A 27,377-nucleotide genomic window follows, 5' to 3' on the forward strand; every position below is an offset into this window, starting at 1 on the left:
GCAATTCCATTCTTAGATATTTACCCCAAACAAATGCAAATGTGTCAACAAAAGGACTTGTTATATGTATATTCATAGCAGTTGTATTCATAGTAGCCCAAAACTGGTAATAACCCAAACATCCAACAAGAGAAGAATGGATAAATTACATCTATTCACATAATGGAATATAACTCAGCAATGAAAAGGGACAAAATGCTGATATAAACAACATGAATGAATCTCACATACATGTCGAGTGCAAAAAGTAAGGCACAGAAGAGTTCAGACTATGAGTCTACTTAAGTGGAGTTCTTAATCAGATGGAACACATTTATGGTGACAGCAGTCAACAGGGTGGAGGTGGGAAGGGTATTATTCACTGTAAAGAGCTTTCTGGAATAATGAAAAGTTTCTATATTTTGACTAGGGTGCTAGTCACACTGGGTGTATACTTGAGTAAACAACAAGCTGTAGAGTGAAAAATCTGAGCACTTTCTCATGTAAATTGTAGAAAAGTTGAAAAAAGACCACCAGAGGAAACTTCAAGAAGAAGGAAGGAAATAAGAGTAGAAATAGATGAAATGCAGGGAAAGGCAGATTAATCAAAAGCAGAATCTTCGAAACAAAAAGAAGAAAGGTAGACCTCTGGCAAGACTGATCAATTAAAGAAGATAAAAGGTGCAAATAAACCAAATCCAAAATTAGGGGAATTTACTACAGATGCAACATGGCTTTTTAAAATAATGGAAGTATATCTGAAAATCTAGATTGCATTCCTAGAAAAATATAAAATGCCAAAACTGTTTCATGAAGAAACAGATTGCTTGACTAAAGCAAAAAGTAATAAATAAGCTTCCCTTCTCCCCACCATCAAAAGGACCCAGATTGCTTTTGTAGGTGTGATCTACCAAACTCCCAGGAACAGTTAATTGCTATCTTACAAAAGTTGTTCTAGATATTAGAAAAAGAACAGAAGATGGATATTTTACGAGGCCTGTATAATCTTGATCCCTGAAACAGATAGTACAAGAAGAGAAAAATTTCAAGCCCATTTCACTTATACCTGTAGATGTACAAATCCTTAATAAAAGCTAAATGAATCCAATAGTACATGTTTTGATCAAATAGTTTATCCCAGGAATGCAAAGTAAGTCAACATCAAGAAAGCTATATATGTAGTTCTCTACATTAATAGACCAAAAGTAAATAAACATATAATAATCTCAACCACAGAAAAAGTATTTGATAAGGTTCAAGAATCCCTGAATTTATACTTAAATAAATCAACGAATAAAAGTACATGAGGAGGAAAGAAATAACTTCTTTACAGCAGAATGTCAACAATTACAGAACAATGATGGAGTTAGAAAGTCTATGGCTACGAAAACAAGTAGTTACGTTAGTGATTACATTTTCATAAAGGAACAGTGTATACTTACATAGATGAAAATATGTCCTATAAGATATATGATACTTAATTCCAAAGAGAAAAATGGTATCTTTATAATAGAGAAAGCTGGCAGACACTATCTTAATAAAGGGAACAAAGTGAACAGTATCAGTACTAAAACCATGAGCCATCTGCCAGGATGAAATGAGGAGACAACACATCCAAGCTGTAGAACCTGAATCTAACCATGAGGAAACATCAGACAAAAGTCAAACTGAGGAACATTCCACAAAATTCCTGGCTTGCAATCTTTAAAAGTGTCAAGGTCATGAAGATCAAGGAAAGTATGAAGAACTGTTGCAGACTGAAAGAGACATGTCATCTGAACATTCAAATGTCACCTCCCCAATGAGGCCTGCCCTGGCTACCTCATTTTAAATTCCAAACCGTCACCTGCCACACTCCCTATGCTCCCTTCCTTGCCTTACTTTTCTCCATAACACTTCTCATCTTAACTTCTACCATACTATATATTTTCTCGCTTTTCTATATTGTCTCCTTCACTAGAATGAAAGCCCTGCAAGGGAAGGGACTTTTTTGTCTGCCTCTTCACTACTGTGTCTCTAATGCCTAGAACAGGGTTTGACCAGACCTTGGCAGCTTGAATGAGTACACACACCGCAACTGTTTGAATCATTCTCATCCTCAAGACTCCATTTTTTTTTTAAAAAGCTAATATATAAAGAATTCCTAAAAATCCATAAGAAGTACAACAACCCAATAAAAAATGGATAAAGGACACAAATTCCCAGAAAAGAACTGCAAATACCTTTCAATCTATGAAAAGATTGTTCAAGCTCACTCGCAATAAGATAAGTGAAAAATTATAATTACACCAGACTGGCAAACATCCCAAAGCACTCATGCTGGAAGCATGGCACAACTATTGCCTCCGACCCTCTCCCTCCCTCTCCTTTCCTCAGTTACTCCCACTGATCCATTTGAAGGCAATCAATTCTTCTGGGAAAAGAACTTGGCCACACACACACGGCTTCAATTGTTGCCTCTGATGATCTCCAAATCCACGTCTCCAGCCCGGAGCTCCCTCCACCCCCTGAATTTCAGACTTGGTCCCCAACTGTTCACCCAACGGACACATACCAGACCTTGGATGTCTAACAGGCATCTCAAATGTAACACATCTAAAAACAAACTCCTGATCTTGCCTCACGCCTGCTCCGAATGCGGTATTTCCCATGTCAGCTGATGACAACTCTATCTTTCCAGCTGTTCAGGCTAAAAACCTGGGGGTCAGCCAAGCCTCCTGTCTATTTTTCATGCCCTAATTCTGATCTCTTGGCAAATCCTGCTGTCTTTACCTTTAGAAGCAATCCAAGATCTAATCCCTCCTCACCACTTCCACTTTTACCACCTTGGTCTAATCCTCTCTCATCACTTCCTGGACTCTTGCAGTAGCCTTTTACACTGGATTTTCTGCTTCCACCTTTCCTCTTACAGTTTGTTCTCTCCCCACACAGAGAAGCCAGGTTGTTTATTCTAAAATATAATTTATATAATGTGATTCCCCTGCTTAAAATTCTTTCACTGCTCCCCATGGATCTTAGAATAGAAACCAAACATCTCAGCCTGGCTTACAGTGCCCTACTTGACATGGCCTCGGTTCTCATCTCGCACCATTCTCTCTTCCTCACTGCTCTCTAGCTACAAAGACTTCCACGCTCTTCCTTAAACATGCCAAGAACTCCCAACCTCGAGGCTTTGCACCAGATGTCCCCTCTGTCTGGAATGCTTTTCTCCAGTTTACATGTGGCTCGCTTCCTCACTTTTCACATGCCACCTTCTCTGAGAGGCCTTCCCTGACTATTTTGTGTGAGGTATCAGGACAGGTCCCCTCTGAGGTGAGTAACAAGGGAAGTAACAAGGGAAAGATCCGACGGAAGAGAGGCCTTGATTACTGTAAGGGGAGTCTCCTTGCTATGTCCTTTGCTGTGTTCCCAGTGCCCTGCACTGAGGCATCCAATAAATATTTTTCAAAGGAACGAATTTGGAGGTTGTTGACAGGACATGAGATACAGAATCTGGGATAAGGTGATAAAGGCATTTTGTGTTAAACACTTTAACTTCTTAGCTAGGCCTTCCTTGACCACACTATCTGTCCCCACAGATTTCTCCTTACCTTGTTCTATTTTCCTCCATAGCATTTAGCAGTTACATATACAATGTACATTTACATGTTTAATTATATATTCACATGTGAATATAGAATATATACAATATATTAAGTGTAAGATATATACAGATGTAAATTATTTACATATTGACACTAGCTATCATGTTATATAAACTATGTAGTATTTATATGTACATTTTATTATATATAATTATAGTCACATATATCTGTTATAACATATTTATATGTGAAATTATAATTTTTATTTATGTGTTATATTTATGGTCTGTCTCCCTCGCTAGCATGTCAGCTCGGTGAGGGCAAGTAAGAATCCCTAGTGCCTGGCCCACAACTTGAGCTCCATAAAAGTCAAATGAATGAGCCTCAGCCTTCCCATCTGGAGGATGGGTGTGCCTTTCCATCTGGAGGTGCCTCGGAGTTCCGCTCTCTTTTCCCATCCCCCAGAGCACCGCTCCTGGAATTCCACAGCCCAGGGTGACATTTTCCCATCCCCTGGCCGCTGATGCCCACCACGTGCACGGGGCACTGGCTAAGTTGGACTACCACCCCCAGCATGCCTCGCGCTTTCGGGAAGGACCACAATCCGTAGGGGTGTCTGGATCTGACACAGGTCGTCGACGGCGCGGGAGCAGAGCAGGCACCCCTCTAGCTAAGCGTCTGTGGTACGTCCTAAACCGGGGCCCTCCAAGTCCCCGCGCTTCCGAGCTCCGCGCAAACTCTGGCTCTTCTTGTGCGACGGAGGTGGTTTGCTCTTCCGTTGCCCCGTGGCTTCGGCTCATCTCCAGCAGGAAGGCGAGGCTTCCGCCCGGCGCAGGGGGTGAGCTGGAGCACGGTGCCCTCAAGCCCCTGGATAGAATTGGAGGGAGGGGGCTCAGTTTCGGAGATCCTCCAATGGGCATATTTGGAGGCTCTGGGCCCGGAGTGGCTTTTAAAGGTGGCTATTTTTGAGGGACCCTTAGGAAGTGGCGTTTGGGGACTCCGGAGTGAGATGTGGGAGCCCGTGTTAGGGAGTATCCCTTGGAGGCAGAGTTTATGTACTCCTCGGAGGTAGGGTTTAGGGGGATGTTTGGGGAGACCTTTAGGGTCCATGTATGAATACTCTGTCCATGGGGCAGGATTTGGGGTGCTCCCCAAGGGGGGAGGCGGAGTTTGAGGTTCCTGAAGTCAAGACGGAATTTTGGGAGGCTTGTTTCTTGGTGACGGTGGGAACGTTCAGGACCGACGTGGCATTGTGAAGGTATCTGTGGCCTTTGTGACCTCTGGTTCTATGATGCGGTGCCCCAGCGCTTGGGTAGTCGGGGCAGGGAGACCGGACACGTCGGGGCCCACAGGTTGTTAGGGAGAGGAGCCCCAGCCCAGGCTGTGGAAGGGACACCGGAGCCCAGCGTGCTAGGCGCTTCCCAAGGGGGCACTGGGTGACACCGGGCCTTCGTTGGTCGCGGTTTTATTCATTATTCATGAAGAGGTGGGGTTGTGAGGAAGCCCATTTTGGTCTCTTTCGAACCTGGTCCACTGGAAGTATCGGCTTGTGAATTATTCACGAGGGGGCGGATCAGCGTGCTGAAGGGGCGTTTTACAGTCTGTCGGGCAAACTAGACCTCATTGATTAATCGTAAAGGTGAGTAGCGCCCGAGTTTTCTGTGGCTTTTCTAGGGGCGTTGTGCATAATTCATGAGGGGCGTAGCTTTCACAGCTTCATCTGTATCGTAGGCTCTTAGCTTTCTCTTAGAGGTTCCAGAATTTAAACCTTGCGTCTAGCGAAGGGACAAACCCTCGTTCGTGGTTCATTTCTTACGGCCCAGTAATCCCAGATTATCAATAAAGGCTCTAGATTCAAATCGCATTGATCCTTACTAGCCGTGTGACCTTTGGCAAATCTTTCTGTGAGCCTGGAAAATGGGTATGGGCATAACGATCAGATTAGTTTACACTCATTTAGCGCTTTATTAGCCCATTTAATCCCCACAACAATCCTAGGAGGTAGATTATTATTATCCTATTTTATAGATGAGGAAACTGGGACACCGACAAGGTAAGTAATTTCGTCTAAAGTTACTCCCAGTGAGTGGCTGAGCCAGTCTAGTTTCAGAGTCTGTAGTCTTAATCAAATGCCATAATCCCCCCACCCCAATTTAATAGTACTACTATTAATGTTAGTCATATAACACTATGTGCCAGGCACGGATCTAAGCCCTTTCTACATATTTACTCATTTAAACTCCATCACAAGGTAGGTTACTATTGTTCTCATTTTATGGGTGGGGAAACAATGGCCCAGAGAAGTGAAGTGTCTGGCCCCAGGTCACAGAGCTAGTCACCGGTGGGTGGAAATGATTTTTGTGAGGGTTTAATAACTTTAAGGAGGTCACTTTTGAGCCAAGACCGAGGGACAAGAAGGAACTGATTTCCTGCTCGGCGTTCCTGAGATCAGTGGCACAATGCATGGAAAGGAAATACCACTAGAGCCACCACGTCTGTGAATGAGATCTATTATTAGTCAACAGAAATGTATTTGGTGCTTTATTTGTGTGCCTAGGTTTTATCTCTGGTGACCTGGTAGTCTGTCCTACCCATTTAATGGACATTGGTGCCCTTCTGGGAGGGTGTTTCAAGGCATTATTTTTTTAATAATGCCCCAACTTGGCGGGGATGGGGCTTCTCTAGTAGCTGAGTATACCCTCTCTCACAACTAATTTTATATTAATATAAATATATTTACATATTACCTTTATATTAATATATATTTTAAAATTTAACTGACTTGTGCCAGCAGTGCTTTGAGCTCATCCCATAATTCATATTCTCTGAGTTTGTATATGTGCTGCCGAAGCGAGCACCAGATTCTCTGATTTTGATAACACGTTGCCTTTATAAGTAGATGGGTTCTATTGCTATCCTCATTTTACAGTCATAGAAACTGAGGCACCAGCCAAAGGCATGTAGTGAGTCTGGATTTGGTTGAACCAAGATAGCCCTGGTTCACGTGCAATTAGTCAGGGGTGAAAAGAGGAGGCAGCTACACTTCCCCTGGGTTTCCCCTGTGGCTCTGCAGCTTGGTCTTTTATTACTCATGAACAGGAAGCCGTGGCCATGTTGCCATGGCTGGAGTACCCTAATCCCTACTTGGTAGGCAGGGCTGTCCATCCAGTCTCGTGCATAATTCATGATAACTGGGTGGGACCTTTTTTGACCTCCCTGAGTTTCCAAGTTGAGCTGCTGCAGCATCCGTTATTCATTATTCATGAACTGGGGGAGTGTGTTTTCCCTGCAGCAGCCCTATTTCCCTGCTTACAGCAATAGGCAGGCCTGCCCGGTGTTCCAGCCCACGAGGTCTCATGCATTATTCATGACAGATGTGGCCTTGGTCTCCTTGGCTTCCGGGCTGCTGCAAGACCATTTATTATTCATGAGCAGTGGGGCGTGGCTTCATATTTTAGCCTGGTTTTCTGGTTGTCGTGTATTAACCAACCAACCAACCACCTGGCCTCATGCATAATTCATGACCAGGAAGTGTGGCTCGATGGCCTTTATTGGTTTCCATGGCAGCCTGGCTGCAACAATGTATTATTCATTTTTCTTTGTTTTACCTGTTTTCCTAGTTAGTGCCATAATAGCCACCAGGTGGAGCTATTCCTCTTCGAATGAGTCACAGATGGGCAGAGACCGTCATTCATGATTCATGATGGGCGCGGTCTGCCTGCATCCGGGTTCCTGGGGGTGGGGCCCAAGGTTTTGTTCCGGCCTCGGGCTCAGCGGCCGCCATCTTGTGTCGGCGGTGGAGGTGAAGGAGGTGGCAGGGACGAGCACAACTACTACCGCCGGGGGAGGATAAGGCGGCGGAGGCGGCGGCGACTCTAGGCGGCCCAAGCGGCGGGGAGGAGGAGGAGGAGAAAGAGGAGGGTGGCTTGGCTTCGGCTCCTAGAGGAGTTGGCGGCGGCGCGACCCGGGGAACCGGCATTGGTAACAAACGGCCTCTCTCAGCGCCTTGGCAGGGGTTTCGGGATGCTTTGGAGGGGACAGGGCCGGCGCTGGGCCAGGCTGATGTCGGGGCGGGCTGTGGTGACTCGGACGCTGGGGTTCGATGGGGAGGGGGAGCAGAACTTGGGGCGGGGCCATCATTTCCCATCCGGGACTAGCCCAGTTCTTTGGGCTCAGGAATCTGACCTTGGAGTCAGAACCCCCAAGATGTGTTTTTAAAGACCCAGATCCGGTATCTCTAGTCAGGAACTGACTTGGTCCCGAACCTTGCATTGCAGATCAGAACTACCTCCTTTCGCCAACAGAACCTTATAGTGATCGGCATTCCTGGCCGAAGCTTCCTACCGATGTATGCTATTAAAAACCTTCCTCAGTATCTTCCTTCAGACTTTCCTATTTCCTAGTTCCTCTGTATTTGCCCTAACACCTTCCAAGAGGGGCCAGACACCTGGGGAGGGTTCATGTGGCTTTCATTTCTGAGAGTCTTCTCTAGCATCTTCTTTCAGGCACCCCCCCTCCCCCGCCCGTCACACACACACAAAAATACACAGCCACAGTCTGCCTCCAGAGCATCCAAGGGGACTAGACCCTGTGAAAGGAATGCCATTTAGGTCTGGCCTCCACGTCAGAGACCCCTCCTCCACATCTCAGGTCTCTCAGCCCCACCCTGGCCCTAGCATCATTCATCAGTAGCCCTCTGGGCCCAGCTCTTATATTCAGAGCCGCTCCCTCCCCCCCCCCCCCCCGCCGCGTCTACCTTTAGAGATTCTTTTCAATTTTTAGACTCTATCCTTAGAGACCGTATTGTAAGGGAATGCTCTCTTTTTCATGATTTCTGTATTCTTTTAAGGAACTACCCCTTGCAGACCTTAGCATCTCCTCCATCAGACACCTAACCCCCAGTATCTTCCCTCAGAGCCTCCCAGGGGAACAGGCACCAGAGAGGAACTGTTTGAACACATGGTCCTCCTTCGGAGATCCCCGTGCCATCATCTGCCCTTGACCCTGTTGGCTCTAGCCTCTCTTAAACCCCACCCTTGACTCAGCCTCTGCCTTCAAAAGCCAACCAGGTTTCCAGCTTCTCTCACAAATCCCTTGTTCTCACATCAGGCTTCAGAATCTGCCCTCAGCCTTTCAAGGTCCATGGCATTTTTATTCAGAGGCCTTTAGCTTCATAGGACCCCCAACATCATTGTCAGATGCTCCTTGACTTCATCAGAGCCTTCTCGGCATCTACTTTCAGAGCTTCCATAGGATCCCACATAACTGGTCAGAGAAACCCAACCCCACTTGGGGATCTAGCCAGTATCAGCTTACTGAATTTCTTAGGGCCAGAAATGTCTGGACTCAGCCTCTCCTTTCCACTCCCTCAGAGACTCTGCGGTCCCTAGCCTGTACCAGTGAGCTCAACCTAAGGCCTCGTGCTCCAGTAAAAATCCCTCCCCAACCCCACCTTGACCTCAGCATCCACCCTTATAGCCTCCTGGGACTCTGGCATTGATGTCAGAGACACCTCTCCCCTTGCAAGCCCCTGTTTTTTGATCAAAGATTTCTCTTTATCCCCAGAGACCCCCAGGGCCCCAGAATCCTCCCGATAGAGAACACCCCTCTCCCCAGACCCCAGCATCTTTCTGCAGCCTCCTTGGGCCCCAGAATCCCCCATCCATTCCCTTTCCAAAGATTTAAAGCTTATCAATCTTGCCTGGCCCCACTTGCCCCCCAGGGCTTCTAACATCCCCTTTGAGCCTCCTCTGAGCCTCCCTGGGCTCAGACAACTGCCTCCTGACTCCTCTCCTTTATATTCCCAGGGACTTCTCAATTAATCCCTTCCAGGAGGTTTGACAGGCCCCAGCATCCTGTGCCCTAGCTTCTCCACCCCATAACCTGACCCTGTGCCTGACCCCTCTCAAACCTTCTCTGGTCTGAGTGGTAGAGAATGCTCAGGCTTCAAAATCACCAGTTTGGAGACCTCAGGCAAGTTTGGAAACTCTGAGCCCCAGCTCAGCTTTGCCGAACAGTTGATAGTATATGTACCCTAATTGGGGTCTGAGCATATATTAAGGGAGAAAGGGCATCGATTTTGTGCTGGAGGTGGGGCATCTTTAGCTCCTCTGTGGTTTCTACCTCAGACCCCCTCTGCTTGCCTTGAGCCGGGCCTGTTCCAAACTTCTGCAATTAAAATTTACTTTCAAACAACCAACCAAAACCTGCTTAGACCCTTGCTGCCAGCACGAGGCGCCCAGAGGTAAAAGGTACAGATGTTTAAAGATCTCTCTGGCCCTGGATCATCTCTGATTTAGGGAGCAGGGAGATGGTGTGGCCTAAACAAGCAAACCAATGACAAGGTAAAGAGATAAGCAGTGGAGGCCACTGCAGGTGCCCAGAGAGGAGCTTGCTTATGTTCTCAGATTGCTGAGTTCTGATCACAGACCTTGACTTTTTAAATCTTCCTAGCTGCCCCTTGAGGATAGTTCCATTTCTCCCTGCTTTTGGAGAAAATGGGGCTCAGAGGAAATGAGATCCCTACCCAGGTCAGAGAGTCAGTAAATGGAAGAATATGATTTGCCTTTGTCTCCCAAGTCCTTTCCTACCTACGTTGGTTCTTAGCATTCCTAGCAATTCAGCTGACTGACTTGGGCCCTAGCCAGCCTCCTGAGTCCTCCTCCTTCACCCCTCATCCCTTAGCCCTGTGCGCTGGACCTTGAGCTGGGCCCAGACTATTCCCCCTCCTGGGGAATTCCCCCTCCATGACTGGTGTTCCCTGGGCCTTTGTTTTCTTATTTCTGATGTGGGCATTGTTAGGATTAAATAAAGTCCCTTACTCTGTGACTGACAGGGAGTAAGCCCTCCTTAGATGGAGGGAACTCCTGTTATCTTGCCTAGTGCTAGAATGTGATGGATACCAAGATGGAATTTTAGGTACAGTGGGGTACTTGGTGTGATTGAGTGTCGGAAAGGGCTCAGGGTAGAAAAGAGGCCTAAAGGAGCATTGGAGGCGAGGGGAAATGATTCTGGTTCCTGTCTTCTAACATCTGGATCCAGTCACCCCACCCCTAGATTTCACTTCCACAGCAGGCTGTATTGTTCTGTCTCTGGGACCTAGTGTGTGACCCTCGGGAAGTTAACTTGCCCTCCTTAGCTCACGATTTCCAATTTGTCTGGCAAGGATGCTCAACCCCGCCTTGCAGGGTCAGGACCATTGAGGAGATGACACCTGATCACACTGGGAGGCAGCCTGGACTTCAGGTTTAGCAAATCCTGATCTGGGCCCAGCTTGGTCACTCTTTATTTGTGGGAACCTCGCTCAAGTTACCACAGGTCCCTCAGTGATTTTTTTTTCCCCTCCAGTGTGAGTTGGAGGATGTTATTGATAGTAGTCGCAACCCCATGGAGGTGCCCTGAGGACAGAGTGAGGCAAGGCTCGTAAAGTGCTTACTATGACTTCTGGCCCAGGGAGGATCTCCAGTAAACACTTACCAGTATTGTTAACCTGCTTAAGGGATTTCAGGTGCAGACGAGGCTTGGCAGGTGTGTTTTCTCTCCTTGCCACCTCTTACTGGCCTGGGTGTTTTCCCCTCCCAGAGCTGGGGTGGGAGGGAGGGGAGGGGGTTGAGCTTTGTAAAACTCCTGATCCCCTCTGGGAACTGGGTTCTCTGCCATCATGCTACCCTGATGGATGTCCTGGCCGCGTTTCCCTCCTGCACCCCTGTGGCAGGGGTTAGGGAGAGGAGAATAGCTGCTCGTTATTGTTCACCTGCTCTGTGCCAGGCTCTATGGTCTGTGTTCTATCTCATCACTTCAGCAACTCCACGGGGTAGGTAAGTGGTATTATCGCCCCGATTTTACAGCCGAGGGAACTGAGCTCATAGGGGTTAAATGAGATCTGTTAAGGAGTGGCAGGCTGACCTGAATCTCTATTGCCCCTCTGACTTCCCCACAAGTACATTCTTCTTGTCACTCCTTTCACCCTACAGGATTGGCGTCTCTCCCTCATTATGCTGGGCTGGGGAGAAAGGCGAATGGCCTAGTGGTCAGCAGCATGGATTGCAAGCCAGACCACCTGGGTTCAGATCTTAGCTCTGACAGCTCTGTGACCTTGGGCAAGTCACCTCACCTCTCTGTACCTGTCTCCTCTTCTATAAAATGGGGATACTAGCCCTTAAGTCTTCCCTTCCCCCCATAGTCGCCACTAACCAACAGAAACACTCACATGCCCCTGGCTCACCCCAGACCCTCTTTTTTCCCTCCAGATGTCCAGCTCGCCGCTGTCCAAGAAACGTCGCGTGTCCGGGCCTGATCCAAAGCCGGGTTCTAACTGTTCCCCCGCCCAGTCTGTGTTGTCCGAAGTGCCCTCGGTGCCAACTAACGTGAGTGTCTTCTTCCTGAAGACTGGCAGGCAGGGTGGTGGGATGGTGGGTGGGAATATCTTTTGTATCACTGTTCTTCTGTTCACGCCCTAAACCTGCGTGTCTCCCTGAACCTGTTCTTCCCCTTCATCTCTAGGGAATGGCGAAGAACGGCAGTGAAGCAGACATAGATGAGGGCCTTTACTCTCGGCAGCTGTAAGTGGGGCTGAGGTTAGGCGGAGAGGTGGGAGGGGGGCTCTGAGAGGATGTGGTCAGGAGAGCCAGGCCCTGACCCCACATGCCCCCTAACCTGGCAGGTACGTGTTGGGCCATGAGGCAATGAAGCGGCTCCAGACATCCAGCGTACTGGTATCAGGCCTGCGGGGCCTGGGCGTGGAGATTGCCAAAAACATCATCCTTGGTGGGGTCAAGGCTGTCACCCTACATGACCAGGGCACTGCCCAGTGGGCTGACCTCTCTTCCCAGGTACCTCTTCCTGGTCCTCTTCTCTCCTGCCCAGGCACCAGCCCCCTGTCCCCCACCCCGGCCCCGGGCTCTGTAGCCACTTCACTTCGTCCCCTACTCCCCTTTGCAGTTCTACCTGCGGGAGGAGGACATTGGTAAAAACCGGGCAGAGGTCTCCCAGCCCCGTCTTGCTGAGCTCAACAGCTACGTGCCTGTCAGCGCCTACACTGGGCCTCTTGTCGAGGACTTCCTTAGTGGCTTCCAGGTACCTCAAGCATGGCCCAGCCTCCTGCCCAATTCTCTCAGAGCCCATCTCTGGTGTGTTCATTTATTCATTATTTAATGGGCTGGTCCGAGTTCTAGGTTTCATGCTGGGGGTGCAGCTAGGAGATGTAGGCAGGATTTAGACCCTGGACCTGCCTTTTCAGAGGGGGAAGGTATGAATGGACAGACGGTACAGCATAGGGGTTATAAGCGTAGACTAGAGCCAGACTGCCTTGGCATAAGTCTCTGCTTCTACTAATATGATCTCAGGCAGGTCACTTTATCTCCTGTGCTTTATTTATTCCTGTTCGTAGACTTGGGAGTAGTAGTAAGACCGACCTCATAGAGTCTTTGGGAGGGTTGAGCATTTAGAATAGCAGCTGGCACATGATAAGTGCCATCTGGTTGTTAAACAAAAACTCTGGGCTGGAAAGAGGAACTGTGGGAGCTGAGATTGTACCATGGGGTGTCCCAGCAGCCAGGGCACTGCCACCAAACCCTGGGGTAGGGCTAGGAGTTCACCTGAGTGAAAAAGGGCAGGCATTCAGACAGAGAGCTAAGTCCCAAAGGCCTTGGCTGAGCAAGTGTTGTCGAGAATTGGGAGCAAATGGGTGTGGTAGGAGTGAGCTCAGACTTTGGCTGGGGACAGTTTTACCTCTTCTGTGTCTCACAGGGCATGGCAGAGTTGTGGGCAGGCGGCAGTGTGTGTTGGCAAATGAATGAGTCAGATATTCTCCAGACTATGTCTCCCCAGCTGCGTCTGTACCTTGCCTGCCTACCTTGCCTGCTGTGGTCTAGGATCTAGGGATTCCTAGGGATTCAATTTCTCTTCACTAAATTTCACTGGTTCTGAAACTGTTATACAGTAGATACTGTGTATGTGAAGTAGCTGAACCAGCAAACTCTCTGAACCCTCACACCAGCCTTCCTCTATTATTTTCACCCTGAGCCTCCATCTCTCCGCCTCTCCACAGGTGGTGGTCCTCACCAACACCCCCCTGGAGGACCAGCTTCGGGTGGGTGAGTTCTGTCACAGCCGTGGCATCAAGCTGGTGGTGGCAGACACACGGGGCCTATTTGGGTGAGTGCGCCTCCCCTTTTCCTGCTGACCCCTGCCAGGCCCAGGCCAAGACCCCTAAGCTCTTACTGCCCTCAGCCTCCCCTCAGCCACCCGGGTTTTGGATTCTGTGTGTTCACTTCTCCATGTGGTGTGAGCGCCGTCTGAGTCCCAGCAGGGATGGGCTGAATTTGCTCAGCAAGTATTCGCTGCATCTTGAGGGACACATGGGGTCTCCGTGTGTGTGGATCTAGGATATCAGCCCCTGTTGCTTCCTCTATAGGCAACTCTTCTGTGACTTCGGAGAAGAAATGATTCTCACTGATTCCAATGGAGAGCAGCCACTCAGTGCTATGGTTTCTATGGTCACCAAGGTGAGGAGACCAGCCTTGAGTCGTGGCAGGCAGATGGGCAGCAGCAGGCCTTCCTGTCTGCTCTTGGTACCCTGAGCTTGCCCCTGAGACTCTCCTCCTTTAACCAGGACAACCCCGGTGTGGTTACCTGCCTGGATGAGGCCCGACATGGGTTTGAGAATGGCGACTTTGTCTCCTTCTCAGAAGTACAGGGCATGGTTGAACTCAACGGAAGTCAGCCCATGGAGATCAAAGTTCTGGGTGAGCTAGGGCCATGGGGCGAGGGGAGGGGAATCAGGGGAGATAAGAGGGTGTCCTTGGGCTCTGAGCAAGGGGAAACACACCCTGGGTGTCTGAGATGAACCAGAATGAGAGTCCCTGGGGGTCCAACCAGAGCTGATGGGCATAGGGGAGAGGTGCTATCTTGTGTCTGAGCTATCTCATCTGAGCTGTTCCTGAGGGGGAAAGGTCTCTGGTGTTTGAACAGAGGAGATCAGAGGATCCACTCATGTCTGAACTGATTTGGACAAGTTGCAGAGAATGTTTTCTAATGTAGACCTAGAGCCAGGGACACGGGTTCTCATGGGCTCGGAGCTGGGTCCGGGGCAGATGGGGAACAGTTTCTGATGTTCAGGTAGAACCTGAGGTGAAGAGGAGGTGGCTCCTGATGTCTGAGCTGGGTTGGGCATGTATTTTTCCTTTTCTTTTGGGTGTTGTGGATTTTAGAAAGGATGGGTAACCTGACAACTTCCCGATCTCCCCTAGGTCCTTACACCTTTAGCATCTGTGACACCTCTCACTTCTCTGACTATATCCGTGGTGGTATCGTCAGTCAGGTCAAAGTACCTAAGAAGATCAGCTTTGTGAGTATGGGGGATAGTGGGCTGCGGGGGTAGTTCTGGTGTTCTCCATTCCTCTCTTCTGGTTCTGATGCCCTGCCCCCCGCCCCCAACAGAAATCTTTGCTGGCCTCACTGGCAGAGCCCAACTTCGTGATGACAGACTTTGCCAAGTTTTCCCGTCCTGCACAGCTGCACATTGGCTTCCAGGCCCTGCACCAGTTCTGTGCTCAGCACGGCCGGGCCCCTCGGCCCCGCAATGAGGTGGGTCGGTGGGCGAGCCAGCTAGGGCAGATGACATTGGCACCAAAGGCCCACCATGCCTCTCTGCCTATCCACCCTCCCTCTCTCTCCCCACAGTGACCTGACACTTAACGCCTTTGGTTTCTTCTGCCCTACCAGGAGGATGCAACAGAGCTAGTGACCTTAGCCCAGGCCATGAATGCTCGAGCCCTGCCAGCAGTGCAGCAGGACAGTCTGGATGAGGACCTCATCCGGAAGCTGGCATATGTGGCTGCTGGGGATCTGGCACCCATAAATGCCTTCATTGGGGGCCTGGCTGCCCAGGAGGTCATGAAGGTCAGCATGGGTCGAGAAGAGTAGGGAGTGTGCCAGGCACCTTCCTGACTCCATCACTTGTTGTCCATCTGTTAACCAGTGACTACTTCGCTTCTCCTTTCCAATCTCTAGGCCTGCTCTGGGAAGTTTATGCCTATCATGCAGTGGCTATACTTTGATGCTCTGGAGTGTCTCCCTGAGAACAAAGAGGCCCTCACAGAGGACAAGTGCCTCCCGGTATATGAGTGGGGCCCATGGTGAAGGCATCATTGGGGGCATTTCTGGCAAGGCCCATCTCTGACCCAATTCCCTTCACATTCCCTAGCGCCAGAACCGTTACGATGGGCAGGTGGCTGTATTTGGCTCAGACCTACAAGAGAAGCTGGGCAAGCAGAAATACTTCCTGGTGAGTGATCTTCTGGACTTCCTGCTCTCTTCACCTCCCCTGGCCACCTCTTCTGGGGTCTCCTACCTCCTCAGGGAGGGTCGTTTGGTTCTTGTACCTCTGTTGCATCCCTTTAGCCATTTTCTTTATCTTGAGAGGAAGCTTATTGCATCCTGCTGTTTTTTCCCTCCTGGTGCCACCTCCTTCAGATGACTGGTTGGTTATAGCCCTGGGACTTGAGGATGTGGCACTAGACCCTCTTCCTAGCTCCTGCTGTCTTCACAGGGAGTGAGGAGTGATGCTAATCTGCATCACCCTGACCAGCCTCTTAACCCTTCCTAGGTGGGTGCAGGAGCCATTGGCTGTGAGCTGCTCAAGAACTTTGCAATGATTGGATTGGGCTGTGGAGAAGGCGGAGAAATTGTCGTCACAGACATGGACACCATTGAGAAGTCAAATCTGAACCGACAGTTTCTCTTCCGGCCCTGGGATGTTACGGTGAGGGTGGGGGTTTTATCATCTCACTATCCTCCTTTTCTTCCCATTCTTTCTGGAAAGGAGTCCTTTCTGCCTTTTTCTTTCCTTTAGTTCTTTTCCCTTGGTTTCTCTCTGTCACTCATTTGACAAACATTTATTGAGTATCCTTCCATTGACTCTACCATTTTTCATCTCATTTTTTTCTTTATCATTGCTGTTGGGACAATGTGTTGGGGGTCCCCCAAACCACCCCCAAGCTCAATGATTCACTGGAAGGACTTACAGGACTCTACATATAGTCAGTCGTATTCACAACTATGATTTCTTCCAGCAAAGGATGCAGAGCAACATCAGCAAAGGGAAAAGGCACATGGGGTGAAGTCTGGGGGAGGCCAGGCACAAGTTTCTAAAGTCTCCTCTCCCAGTGGAATCACATAGGACACGCTTTATTTCGCCCCCTCCCCCCCCAGTAGCCAGTTGCAACAACCTGCAAAATGTTACCAACCAGGGAAGCTCATTAGAGACTCAGCACCCAGGGTTTTAACTGTGGGCTGTCATGTAGGCACCCTCTGCTCAGCATATACCCAAATTCCAGACTCCCAGAAGGGAAGCAAGTATTCAACACAAGCCACATTGTTTGCAAAAGCAGTCTAGGCACAAAGAGCCACCGTCATCAGGTAAAGAATAGTGAGAACCCTCCTGAAATCCAAGTTCCCAGATACCAGCCAAGGGCCAGTCTTGCAAGCAGGCCTTTCTTGCTCAGGAAGTACTTTACGCCTACTAGATTTATTCTTCTCTGCACAGATGGGTGCTGGGTTATACAGGGATCAAGCTGGGAAGCCTTCTGTAGGGGACAGTGTCATTCATAATATCCATGATAAGTGCTGTGTAAAGAAAACAGCAAAAAGAAGATAAGGGAGTTTGGGCAGGCCTGGGACATGGGTTTGCCCTTTTGATAACAGTGGTCAAGGAAGGGTCTGCAGACTTGGAGAGTATAAGAGAGTAGAGACCCCTCTTCTGGAGAATAGTGCTCCAGGCCATGATCCGGAGGAGGTAGGAGATGAGTTAGAGGAAACAGGGCTAGCTCCTTTGACCCTCAGTGGAAGCGGGAGCCGGGCAACAGTTCTGAGTAGAGGAGGGACAGGACCCCAGTCTGGGCTTTGAGAGGGTCCTTCTTGTCTGTACGCTAAGGTCCTCTTTTTGAGGGAATGTATCTCAACCCTAGGTGCTCTTACCTGAAAGAACAACAGATGTTAGGAAGGCAAAAGGCCAGATGGCTGGCCTGTTGTTTCCAGTTGGTGTCTGGTCACTGCTTCCCTCTCCTGCCACATCTGTCACAGCCCTAGCCATGTGGCATTGTCACAGATTGTTTCCTGCTAAACCCCAAGGTGCCTCCTGAGGTTGGTTGGATGAATACACAAATAACTGAGCTCTGTTTCCCCATCCCCACCTTTGCCACCAGAAGTTAAAGTCTGACACCGCTGCTGCAGCTGTGCACCAGATGAATCCACACATCCAGGTGACAAGCCACCAGAACCGTGTGGGCCCTGACACAGAGCGCATCTATGACGATGAGTTCTTCCAAAACTTGGATGGTGTGGCCAATGCCCTGGACAATGTGGATGCTCGTGAGTTTGGAGGCGGGTGAGGAGGTCAAGGACAAAGATTGTGTGTGTGCGTGTGCGCGTTCTTAGGGATACCTGTCCCCCTATCCTTTCCTAACATCCCAGGCATGTACATGGACCGCCGCTGCGTGTACTACCGTAAGCCGCTGCTAGAGTCAGGCACACTGGGCACCAAGGGCAACGTGCAGGTGGTGATCCCCTTCCTGACAGAGTCGTACAGCTCTAGCCAGGACCCGCCTGAGAAGTCCATCCCTATCTGCACGCTGAAGAACTTCCCCAACGCTATCGAGCACACCCTGCAGGTGATCGCTTTGGGGGTTGAGGGAGGGGAGCAGGCACCCTGCCTCTTGGCCACTGGGCCCCTGGCCTTCAGGTATTGCAAACCTAAGCGCAAGATGGTGGTTTTTCTCCAAACCTTTCTCCCCACTTCCCATCTAGCAGCCTTGATTTTTAGAATGGTTCATTCTTTTCGTGTTTTTTTTCTTTACACTTTTGTTTTGGAAATTTTTCAACATGTAGAGAAGTATAAACAGTAGTATGGTGAACACTCAAATACCACTCATCCCCTAGATTTAACAGTTGTTCCTGTTTTGCCAGATGTTCTTAGATTTGTATATCTTTTTTGTGCGTGTGTGCTAAAGTAAGTCATGGACATCACAGCACTTCACTCCCTAATACTTTAGTATGTTTTGAAGGGAGGGATGTGTTCCAGATAACAGTCTTTCAGCCTTGGCCGGATATTTCTTTGTCATTTCTTTGTTGGGGGGAGGAGGTCATACTGTGCATTGTAGGATGTTTAGCAGCATCCCTGGCTTCCTGCTACTAGATGCAAATAGCACCTCTCTTCAATTGTGGCAACTAAGAATGTCTCCAGACATTGCCAAATGTCCCCTGGGGTCAGAATTGCTTCCCTGTGAGAACTGCCGCTGCCTAACCAATAGACCACTTTCATGCTGAGCATAAACGGTAATTTCTTAACATCTTTTCCAGTTATTTGTCTCTAATTAATACTCAGTCCATAGTCCAGTTTCCTCAGCTGTTGCTCAAAATGAGTTCAACAGCTAGTTTTTCAGAATGATTGTATGATGCATATGTAGAGAAAATACAGGACAGTACACATATCATCTGGCTGAATTTTTACAAAGTGAACATAACGTAGGTAGGTATCCAGCTCCCGGCCATTAATCAGAACCTAAGGATAACCCAAGGATAACCACCATGCTATCAGAATGATCCTAGCGCAGTGTTTGAGAGCAAACCATTCAGAATGTTTAGTAGGAGTATTGGGGTGGGAACAAAATGAGGAGGGAAAAAAAACAGTTCCCTTTGTCACTTCCCCTTCCAACCCTGCAGTTCCAGAGTGGGTGTTTTATACTTGTACACCCAGCATAGTCTCACTGGGCCATGTGTGACCTTGGACTCAGCCTCTCCATGCTCATGATTCTTTTTCCAAAATGGGGATGACAGTAATCTTTGCCTTACAGGGCTGTTGTAAATTATTTAGCATTTGCTATGTATCTAGTGCTGTTTTAAATAAACTTTAAATATATGCATACTTGCTCATTGCTGCTTTGCAATCCCATGAGGGTAGATGTGACTGTTAACAGTATTTGTTTTAGGTGTTCCTAAAGTCACAAAACTAGATACTATGTAGCAGCTGGGATTTGAACCGACACCTCTAACATCAGTATCCTTCAAGTTCCCTCACCAATGGCTGCATTTACTGTCCTAAGAATTCTCAGATCCCTATATAGAGATCATTTTTGATTTTGGCCTGAATTTTTTTTTTTCTTTTTTTTTTTTATGGAGCCATAACCTCAAGTAAGGTACACAAATGTAAGAATTTTTTTTCACACATTCACTAGTGTAACCACTGCCCAAATCAAGTTCATTGATTTAAATTGAGTTGCCAGGGGTAGAGGAGTTGGGTAAGTTAGGAGCAGTGATTAGGGGGCTTCCCTTCTCTCAGTAGCTGTGTTCTTCCTATTTGATTTATTTGCTGAGGGTCTTTGTAATGTCTCTGGAAATCCACTTTGTCAGCCATCACCCCCATGTAATTTGTTTGCTCTGTCTGCAGTGGGCTCGGGATGAGTTTGAAGGCCTTTTCAAGCAGCCAGCAGAAAACGTCAACCAGTACCTCACGTAAGTAATTAAGTGCCCCCTCGTCACATCCCCTGCCTGCTAAGGCATCCTTTCTGCTTTCCTCACCACTGTAACACCCAGCACCAGGCACACTTCAGATGACTCGGTGAAAGCTAGGGCCTCATGCCACTGGGGGTCAGGACTAGCTTTCCATGGAGAAAATGGGGTTGCATCTGGGGCCGTTGTGTAATCCTGCCCCTTTGACCCTTCCAATTCCTGATAGAGACCCCAAGTTTGTGGAGCGGACCCTGCGGCTGGCGGGCACCCAACCTCTGGAGGTGCTGGAGGCCGTGCAGCGCAGCCTGGTGCTGCAGCGGCCACAGACCTGGGCTGACTGTGTGACCTGGGCTTGTCACCACTGGCACACTCAGTACTCTAACAACATCCGGCAGCTGCTGCACAACTTCCCTCCTGACCAGGTAACACCCACTTGCCAGGTCCATTTGGTGGAATCCAAAACAGGAATGTGCTGTGGGCACTCCACGTGTCCTTCCAGTCATTAGTCTAGCTGTGGCAGGTGCCCCAAGACGTAGGGATCTCAGGAGAATGATTAAGCCTGACTTGTTCTTCCCATCCCCTTTCCTTCGTACAAGAGACTTCCTTTCACTTACTTGTGCTGTGGGCTGAGTCATACTGACTCCCAGGGCTGCAGGGATTATGGGAGAGAAATTTTGGAGTTAAGAGCACAGGAATCAGTGTGGGTTCAAATCCCAGCTCCATTTGCACTTGGGTATCACATAATTTGTTTTTGTACCTCAGTTTCCTCATCAATGAAGTAGAGATAATAGTTTCTACTTCGTGGGGATTTTTGTGAAGATTTATTGGTATTTACTAATATTAAGTTTGTACAGCGCCTGGCAATTCATGAGAGTTTATTAAGTGGCTGTGTGTCTAGCACAAAGCAAGTGCCCAGGAATTGGTGGTAGTTTTCTCAGTGAGATCCCTGCTTCAACCAGACATTGAAACTTCCATCTACAGGACGCTATAGTCTGAGTCTTTCATGACTGACTCCAGCCCTCTGTGTGTGCCCAGCTATAGTGAGTTAGGGCCCGGCGGGGCCAAGGCGAGGAGTTAGGATTGTTAGAGAGGCTGCCACCCTCAGGTCCTGCTCCTCAAAAATCTCTTCCCTCCCTTAGCTCACGAGCTCAGGAGCTCCGTTTTGGTCTGGGCCCAAACGCTGTCCGCATCCGCTCACCTTTGATGTCAGCAATGTAAGTCTCCTCCCTGGGTTCTCCTAGGGTTGGTGAGTGGGTGGGGGGCTGAGGCTCCTCAGATGAGGGCTGATATGCTCCCCCTCTGGTCCTTCCCTGCCTTTTCCCAGCCCCTGCATCTGGACTACGTGATGGCTGCCGCTAACCTGTTTGCCCAAACCTACGGGCTGACGGGCTCTCAGGACCGAGCTGCGGTGGCCGCCCTCCTACAGGCTGTTCAGGTCCCCGAGTTCACCCCTAAGTCTGGCGTCAAGATCCACGTCTCTGACCAGGAGCTGCAGAGTGCCAATGCCTCTGTTGGTGAGGGTGTTTGGCCAGTTGGCCAGTAGTCACCACCCCACTTGACCCCTGCCCAGCTCAGCCTCGCCACCAGCATTCTGCTCCTGGCTCCGCTCTGTGACCCAGGCCTGAGGCTTCCCCATACCTTCCTTTGAGATTCCTTTCCTCTGAAATGAAGAGGGTCAGTTTGAGCAAATTCTCTCCCTCATTCCCCCTCCTTTCCTACTTTGTAGTCCTCAGGAGAGCTGTTTGTTTTTCTTGCTCTGTGTGTATCTGCCTTGAAAGGAAAACTTTCCTGTTTCCTCTTGATCTGTTTATGGTGGAGGAGGAAAGATGATCTCCACCAGTGGTGTCTCCCTTGATATCCGCCTCCATCTTCCCACCCCCATGTTCCTCCTTGTGCGTCTTCACCCTAGTATTGCCCTCCATATAGCTTTCTTGCTCTCCGTTTCAATATTCCCTCCCCCATATCCCTCTCCATATCCTCCTCTAGCTCCCCCATTTCTTTCCCCCAGTTCATGCTGTATTTCAGGGGTAGAGCCAAATAGTAACTCTTTTAGGCTTTGCAGGCCATGTAGTGTCTACAGCTATCACCTCTGCAATTGAAGCACAAAAGCAGTAATACACAACATGTAAATGGACAAGTGTAGCTGTGTTCCCATAACATTTTGCTCATAAAAGAAGTCGCAGGCTGAATATGGCGCATGGGCCTTAGTTTGCTGACCAGTTTGCTGGTCTGTATGTTTATCTACCTACTTTCCCTTCCATCTCTCCCTCCATAGGTAATGCATCTGTAGCTATGTAACTCCCCCTGCATTTCCCTTTCGTTTCCCTTTTCCTCTCCATATATCTTTTCTCATCTTCCTTGTCATCTCCCCGTCTTCCTTCCTAAATATCTACTCATGTTTCTCTCTGTATATTTCTTCTCATCTTTCCTTCACTTCTCTCTTTCTATCCATATACTATTTTCTCAAATATGTACATATATATAACATGTAAAATATATATAAAATGTACCTAATGTATGTAAGGTGTACATAAAATGTTTCTGTAATAACATCTCCCACCTGTCTCACCCTTTTATATGCCCCCATTCTCCCCTTTTCATTTTTTCTCTCTTCTCCTCCGTGTTTCCTCTATATCCACTTCTGTATATTTCCCCCAACTTCTCTATATGTCATTTTTATTCCCCCTTCCCCCATATCCTCCTCCATGTCTCCTCACTTCTCTGTCATTCTCCCCAAGATCTCCAGCTCTCTCCTCTGGATCTCTCCATCTTTACTTTCTCCTAATGTCATCATTTTGGTTCCATAGTGTCTTTAGAGATAACTTTTGATATCTGCACCTTCCCCCCGCCCCTATTCCTTTGCCCTACCTCTTCCCCTTGCCCTTCCTCCCAGGATGGGCTTTCCTTTTCTAATCTTTTATCTACCTGAACACCTCTTGCCCCACCCCAGGCTCATGTTTTAGACCCTGGCCTAGGATTTAAAGGGCTGATGGTGTCCCTTTCTTCCTGCAGATGACAGCCGTCTAGAGGAGCTCAAGGCCACACTGCCTAGTCCAGAAAAGCTCCCTGGATTCAAGATGTACCCCATCGACTTTGAGAAGGTGCTGAGTGGGGGCCCTGGACAGGCAGGGTTGTGGGCTGAGCATGGATGGGCTAGGCAGAACAGATCTCTGGGGATCTGGAGGCACCCCCGGGCCTTTGTGGGGATTGGATCACGGGTCTGCCATGTGGCCCTGAACGAATAGATGTTCCCAGCCATGCCTTTGTGATCTGAGAGAGCAGGTAATTGCAGTGTCCCCAGAGGCCAGGAATCCTCTTCCTCCTCTGATCCTCTTATTATCTCTCCACCCTCCCCCTACCCCCTTACTCATAAAAGGATGATGACAGCAACTTCCATATGGATTTCATTGTGGCTGCATCCAACCTTCGGGCAGAGAACTATGACATTCCCCCTGCAGACCGGCACAAGGTGAGGGGAATCTATACCTGACGTTCCACCCCCTCCCAGGCTTTAGTTCCCCACGTTTCATCCCTTTTGTAGACTTAGAGCCTCTTCCACCTTCCTTGATTTCTCCTGTCTCACAGAGCAAGCTGATTGCAGGGAAGATCATCCCAGCCATAGCCACGAGCACAGCAGCTGTGGTTGGCCTTGTGTGTCTGGAGCTCTACAAGGTGGTGCAGGGACACCGACGGCTTGACTCCTACAAGAATGGTTTCCTCAACTTAGCCCTACCCTTTTTCGGCTTCTCTGAACCCCTTGCCGCACCCCGTCACCAGGTGAGGGCCTGTATCAGGGAAGATAGACTTGTGGGTGGAGTGTTTCTCTGTAGAATTAATTGGCTCTAGTTTGCTTCATAGGCTTTCACTAGGTGAGGGGTTCCGTCATTGTGTACCTACTCATTTTGTGACCCCTTGTTCACTTACTCACTCATGTATATATTGAGTACTTTCTATGTGCTGAGCACTGGTCTGATTCTGCCTCTGTAAGCCCTCAAAACAAATGGGATATTTGAATTGTGCCCTAGGAAATTATTAGTGACTACACAATAATAGTAACCAGTATATTTTTAAAATTATTTTTTAGGCGAGGCAACCCTTGGTTGACCTCACAGATTGCAAGGACCTTTTTGGCTTACAATCCCTTTTATTTTTTATATTTTTATGCCTACAACACCTGGTCTTCCTAGGTGGTCTCCCATCCAAGTACTAACCAGGCTCGACCCTTCTTAGCTTCTGAGATCAGACGGGATCAGACTTGTTCAGGGTGGCATGGCCGTAGACAATAGTAACCAATATTTACTGGGTGCTTACTATGTTAAGTTCTTTTACTTCATTTATTAATTTATTCAAATATTTATTGAGCACTTACTGTGTGCCAGGTACTCTTAGGTGCTACAGTTATATTTATGAAATAAAAGATTTTGGAACCCCCTGTAAAAGAGCAGGATAAGGAGGACTTGAGAGTACCTGGTAGTGAGGGGATGGGTTTGGGATTTTTAAACATGGGATGGTTAGAAAAGGCCTTACTGAAAAGACGACATTTCAGTCCAGACTTGGAAGAGGGGAAGAAACAGGCCATGCAGGCTTCTGTGGGAAGGGCATTTCAGACAGAGGGACCAGCCTCTGCAAGGGTAGGAGTGTGCCTGGCATGTTTGAGGAAGAAGATGCTTCTAGAACAGAGTAACAGGATGAGAAGGTAGGAGGTGAGACGTAGAGAATAGGACTGTAGTGATATAGGCCCTTGTTAGTCATTGTAAGGTTTCAGTGCTTGCTTGGGGCCTGGCAGAAGCCACGAGAGAATTTTGGACAAAAGAGGCTTGTGATCTCACTTTGCATGTCTCTGCATGAGTGGAGGGGGGAGAGTGACGGAGCTGGACCCTCTGGTGGCCCCCATCCCACTGGCCTGTTCCTTGTCCTGCAGTACTATAACCAAGAGTGGACGTTGTGGGATCGCTTTGAGGTACAGGGGCTGCAGCCTAACGGTGAGGAGATGACCCTCAAACAGTTCCTTGACTACTTTAAGGTGAGGCCCCTTCCTCACTCTCACCCCACCTGGGGGCGGAGTGTGCAGGTGACTGGCCTGTCCATCCCCTTGACACTGCCATTCCCTCTTCCTCCTCCTCCAGACAGAGCATAAATTGGAGATCACCATGCTGTCCCAGGGTGTGTCCATGCTTTACTCCTTTTTCATGCCAGCTGCCAAGCTCAAGGAACGATTGGATCAGCCGTGAGTTGAGTGGTGGGGAGTCTCAGCTTGCAGCTATCCCACTCCTGTTCACCGGCCTCACTGCCTTGGCCTCCACCCACCTGCCCTTCCTCTCTGCCTTCTGCCTCTTTGACCCTCTGCGCCTCTGCCCCCAGGATGACAGAGATCGTAAGCCGTGTGTCGAAGCGAAAGCTGGGCCGCCATGTGCGGGCGCTGGTGCTTGAGCTGTGCTGCAACGACGAGAGCGGCGAGGACGTCGAGGTCCCCTACGTACGATACACCATCCGCTGACCCCCAGCCCCTCCTGTAGACTGGCCCCAGGCCCCCTCTCCAAACCCCTTCCAGCCCAGGGCTCCCAGTTGACCTCTGGCAGTGGCCCAGCTAGCCAAGCCTGGTGTTCCCTCTTCATCCCCCTACTTGAACCCCTCTTGCCGCTGCTTCCTACCTTGTTCAGAACCTGAATCCTAATAAAGAGTTATTAACCCAGATGTGGCATGCCCAGCTGGTTCCAGGGAAGAAAGGGACTTCCTGGAGCTGTATGGTTCAGATGGTAACCCAAAGGGCTCAGCCCTACCCCAACTGCCAGTTTCCTGGGCAGAGAAAATGTGGAAATGGCTACCTTCTTCCTCCTTTCCTCCCTGCCTAGGAAGAAGTGGAGGCACCAGTGAGGCCATAGGGAGCAGGTACCTGGGTCCAATTTATATGAGCTGGGTTTCAGTTCTACCTTCTCCATTGCCTAACTCTCTGCCATGTTGATGTTGGGTCAGTGTGGCTTATGTTCTTGGGGCAGATCCCTTTTCGCCTGGCTCAAAGCACTCAGACGCTGCACAAGCCTTTACTATCATGGTTCCCAGTGCCAGGAATGCTTGTAATGCCCTTAGTTCAACTTCCCTGCTGCAGGAGAGACCTCAATGGCTCTGTTGGACTGAGGAATGCCAGTGCCTGTGTATACTTAGTTTTTAAAAATATTTGGCTGAGAGCATCTGTAGAGGAAAAGCCCCTTTCCCACCCCACTCTGCCCGCCTAGGGCCTGATCTGCCTGTCCCAAGGCCTCATACATTTGAGAAGAGAGGTAGCTGTGGAGCCTGAGGGTTGTCGATTGGTCAGAGCAGGCAGTAGGAGCTTCACTTGAGGCCCCACCAGGACTGTACGCTCCATCTGTGGTCTTGGCTGGGCACTCCAGACATTTGAAAGCACCAGTCTGGCCACCTGGTACCTAAGGATTGCACTCATACCTCTATCCCTCACCCAGCCACTTAGGAACAGATTCCTTATCCCTTTGCTCAAACCTGGGTATTGGGAATAGCACAACCTGTCCCTGAACCTAGCCTGACATCCATCACAGTGTGTTCCCACATCCTCTGCCTCCTGGGCCAGCTTCAGACCCCAGGTACCATGTATGCCCTTGCCCATCTCCCTCTCATGATTACTTTTTTTCTTGGGTGACCTCATGCTTTCACACTTCTTTTTACTCCCCACCAGGATACTGGGGACTGAGGTACTTTACCTCTGGCATCTAGTTAGTGGTGATGCTAGCTGTCTAGGTCAAGTGGAGATTTTCCTACCACAAGCACTTTTTCCATATTGCTGTTTTGGAGTACTCCAAACACTCCACACCTCTGTCTACTGTCTCCACTGTTGCAGCATCTGAGGCTGCACAAATTTATTTCTTCTGTCCCCTTTCTCCACTATCCCAGCTCCTTCTTGGATATTCTAGATACTTTGTTCACTGGATCTTCCTCATTACAGCTCCTGATTCTCCAGACGCTTCTGTCCCTTGTTTCAGCACCACAGCTCTTGATTCCCCTTGCTACTTTATTTGTACCTGACACATTTCATCAAGAACTCATGAATCCTGCTTGCATCTTATTTCCCCAATACGTGCCATTTTACTTTTCATGTTTGTCTACCTTATAACACCAGCAAGATGGACTAGGGTTCAGTGGGCAGGGGTTGGGTGACTGCGCTGAGAGCCCCCTGCACCCAGCAGGTACAAAATACAGGTGGGACAAGGTCGTGTCCTCTTGTCTCTGCCTACAATTATTGGCCATCATGGCATTCAATAAACATTCGTTGAATGCTTACTGTGTTCCAGGCACTAT

The 27,377-nt window shown here is 48.9% G+C and overlaps 1 protein-coding gene and 1 pseudogene across 3 annotated transcripts; one reads left to right on the forward strand and one right to left on the reverse strand.

Annotated features, from left to right (window-relative positions):
* The first annotated feature begins 4,258 nt into the window (after nucleotides 1–4,258).
* Nucleotides 4,259–25,758, forward strand: UBA1 (ubiquitin like modifier activating enzyme 1). 3 transcript variants are annotated; one of them, XM_011380065.2, is made up of 27 exons: nucleotides 7,344–7,544; nucleotides 11,537–11,662; nucleotides 11,813–11,929; nucleotides 12,066–12,124; nucleotides 12,226–12,394; nucleotides 12,504–12,638; nucleotides 13,612–13,718; nucleotides 13,978–14,068; nucleotides 14,176–14,308; nucleotides 14,813–14,910; nucleotides 15,003–15,149; nucleotides 15,288–15,464; nucleotides 15,576–15,680; nucleotides 15,769–15,849; nucleotides 16,171–16,326; nucleotides 17,768–17,933; nucleotides 18,036–18,232; nucleotides 20,008–20,072; nucleotides 20,296–20,491; nucleotides 21,209–21,283; nucleotides 21,394–21,583; nucleotides 23,082–23,170; nucleotides 23,446–23,538; nucleotides 23,655–23,846; nucleotides 24,991–25,092; nucleotides 25,196–25,296; nucleotides 25,431–25,758. In XM_011380065.2, the coding sequence occupies exons 3-27, from the start codon at nucleotides 11,813–11,815 to the stop codon at nucleotides 25,564–25,566; spliced, it is 3,177 nt and encodes a 1,058-aa protein (XP_011378367.1). In that variant the 5' UTR covers nucleotides 7,344–7,544; nucleotides 11,537–11,662; the 3' UTR covers nucleotides 25,567–25,758. The 3 variants fall into 3 exon arrangements, with proteins under 3 accessions (XP_011378366.1, XP_011378364.1, XP_011378367.1); XM_011380064.2 differs by lacking the exons at nucleotides 7,344–7,544; nucleotides 11,537–11,662 and adding an exon at nucleotides 4,259–4,401; XM_011380062.2 differs by lacking the exon at nucleotides 11,537–11,662 and having other exon boundaries at nucleotides 7,319–7,544.
* LOC111731589 lies at nucleotides 24,232–24,350 on the reverse strand (annotated as a pseudogene).
* Nucleotides 25,759–27,377: the final 1,619 nt, after the last annotated feature.

Source organism: Pteropus vampyrus, unplaced genomic scaffold, assembly GCF_000151845.1.
Source record: "Pteropus vampyrus isolate Shadow unplaced genomic scaffold, Pvam_2.0 Scaffold387, whole genome shotgun sequence".
Taxonomy (NCBI): Eukaryota; Metazoa; Chordata; class Mammalia; order Chiroptera; family Pteropodidae; genus Pteropus; species Pteropus vampyrus.

Bases quoted from the DNA above. Each gene is read 5' to 3' on its own strand.
- UBA1 (XM_011380064.2), top strand. From the start codon at position 11,813: ATGTCCAGCTCGCCGCTGTCCAAGAAACGTCGCGTGTCCGGGCCTGAT. The intron at 13,719-13,977 runs GTGAGTGCGCCT...CTTCCTCTATAG, and splicing joins GACACACGGGGCCTATTTGG to GCAACTCTTCTGTGACTTCG. The intron at 23,847-24,990 runs GTGAGGGCCTGT...CTTGTCCTGCAG, and splicing joins TTGCCGCACCCCGTCACCAG to TACTATAACCAAGAGTGGAC.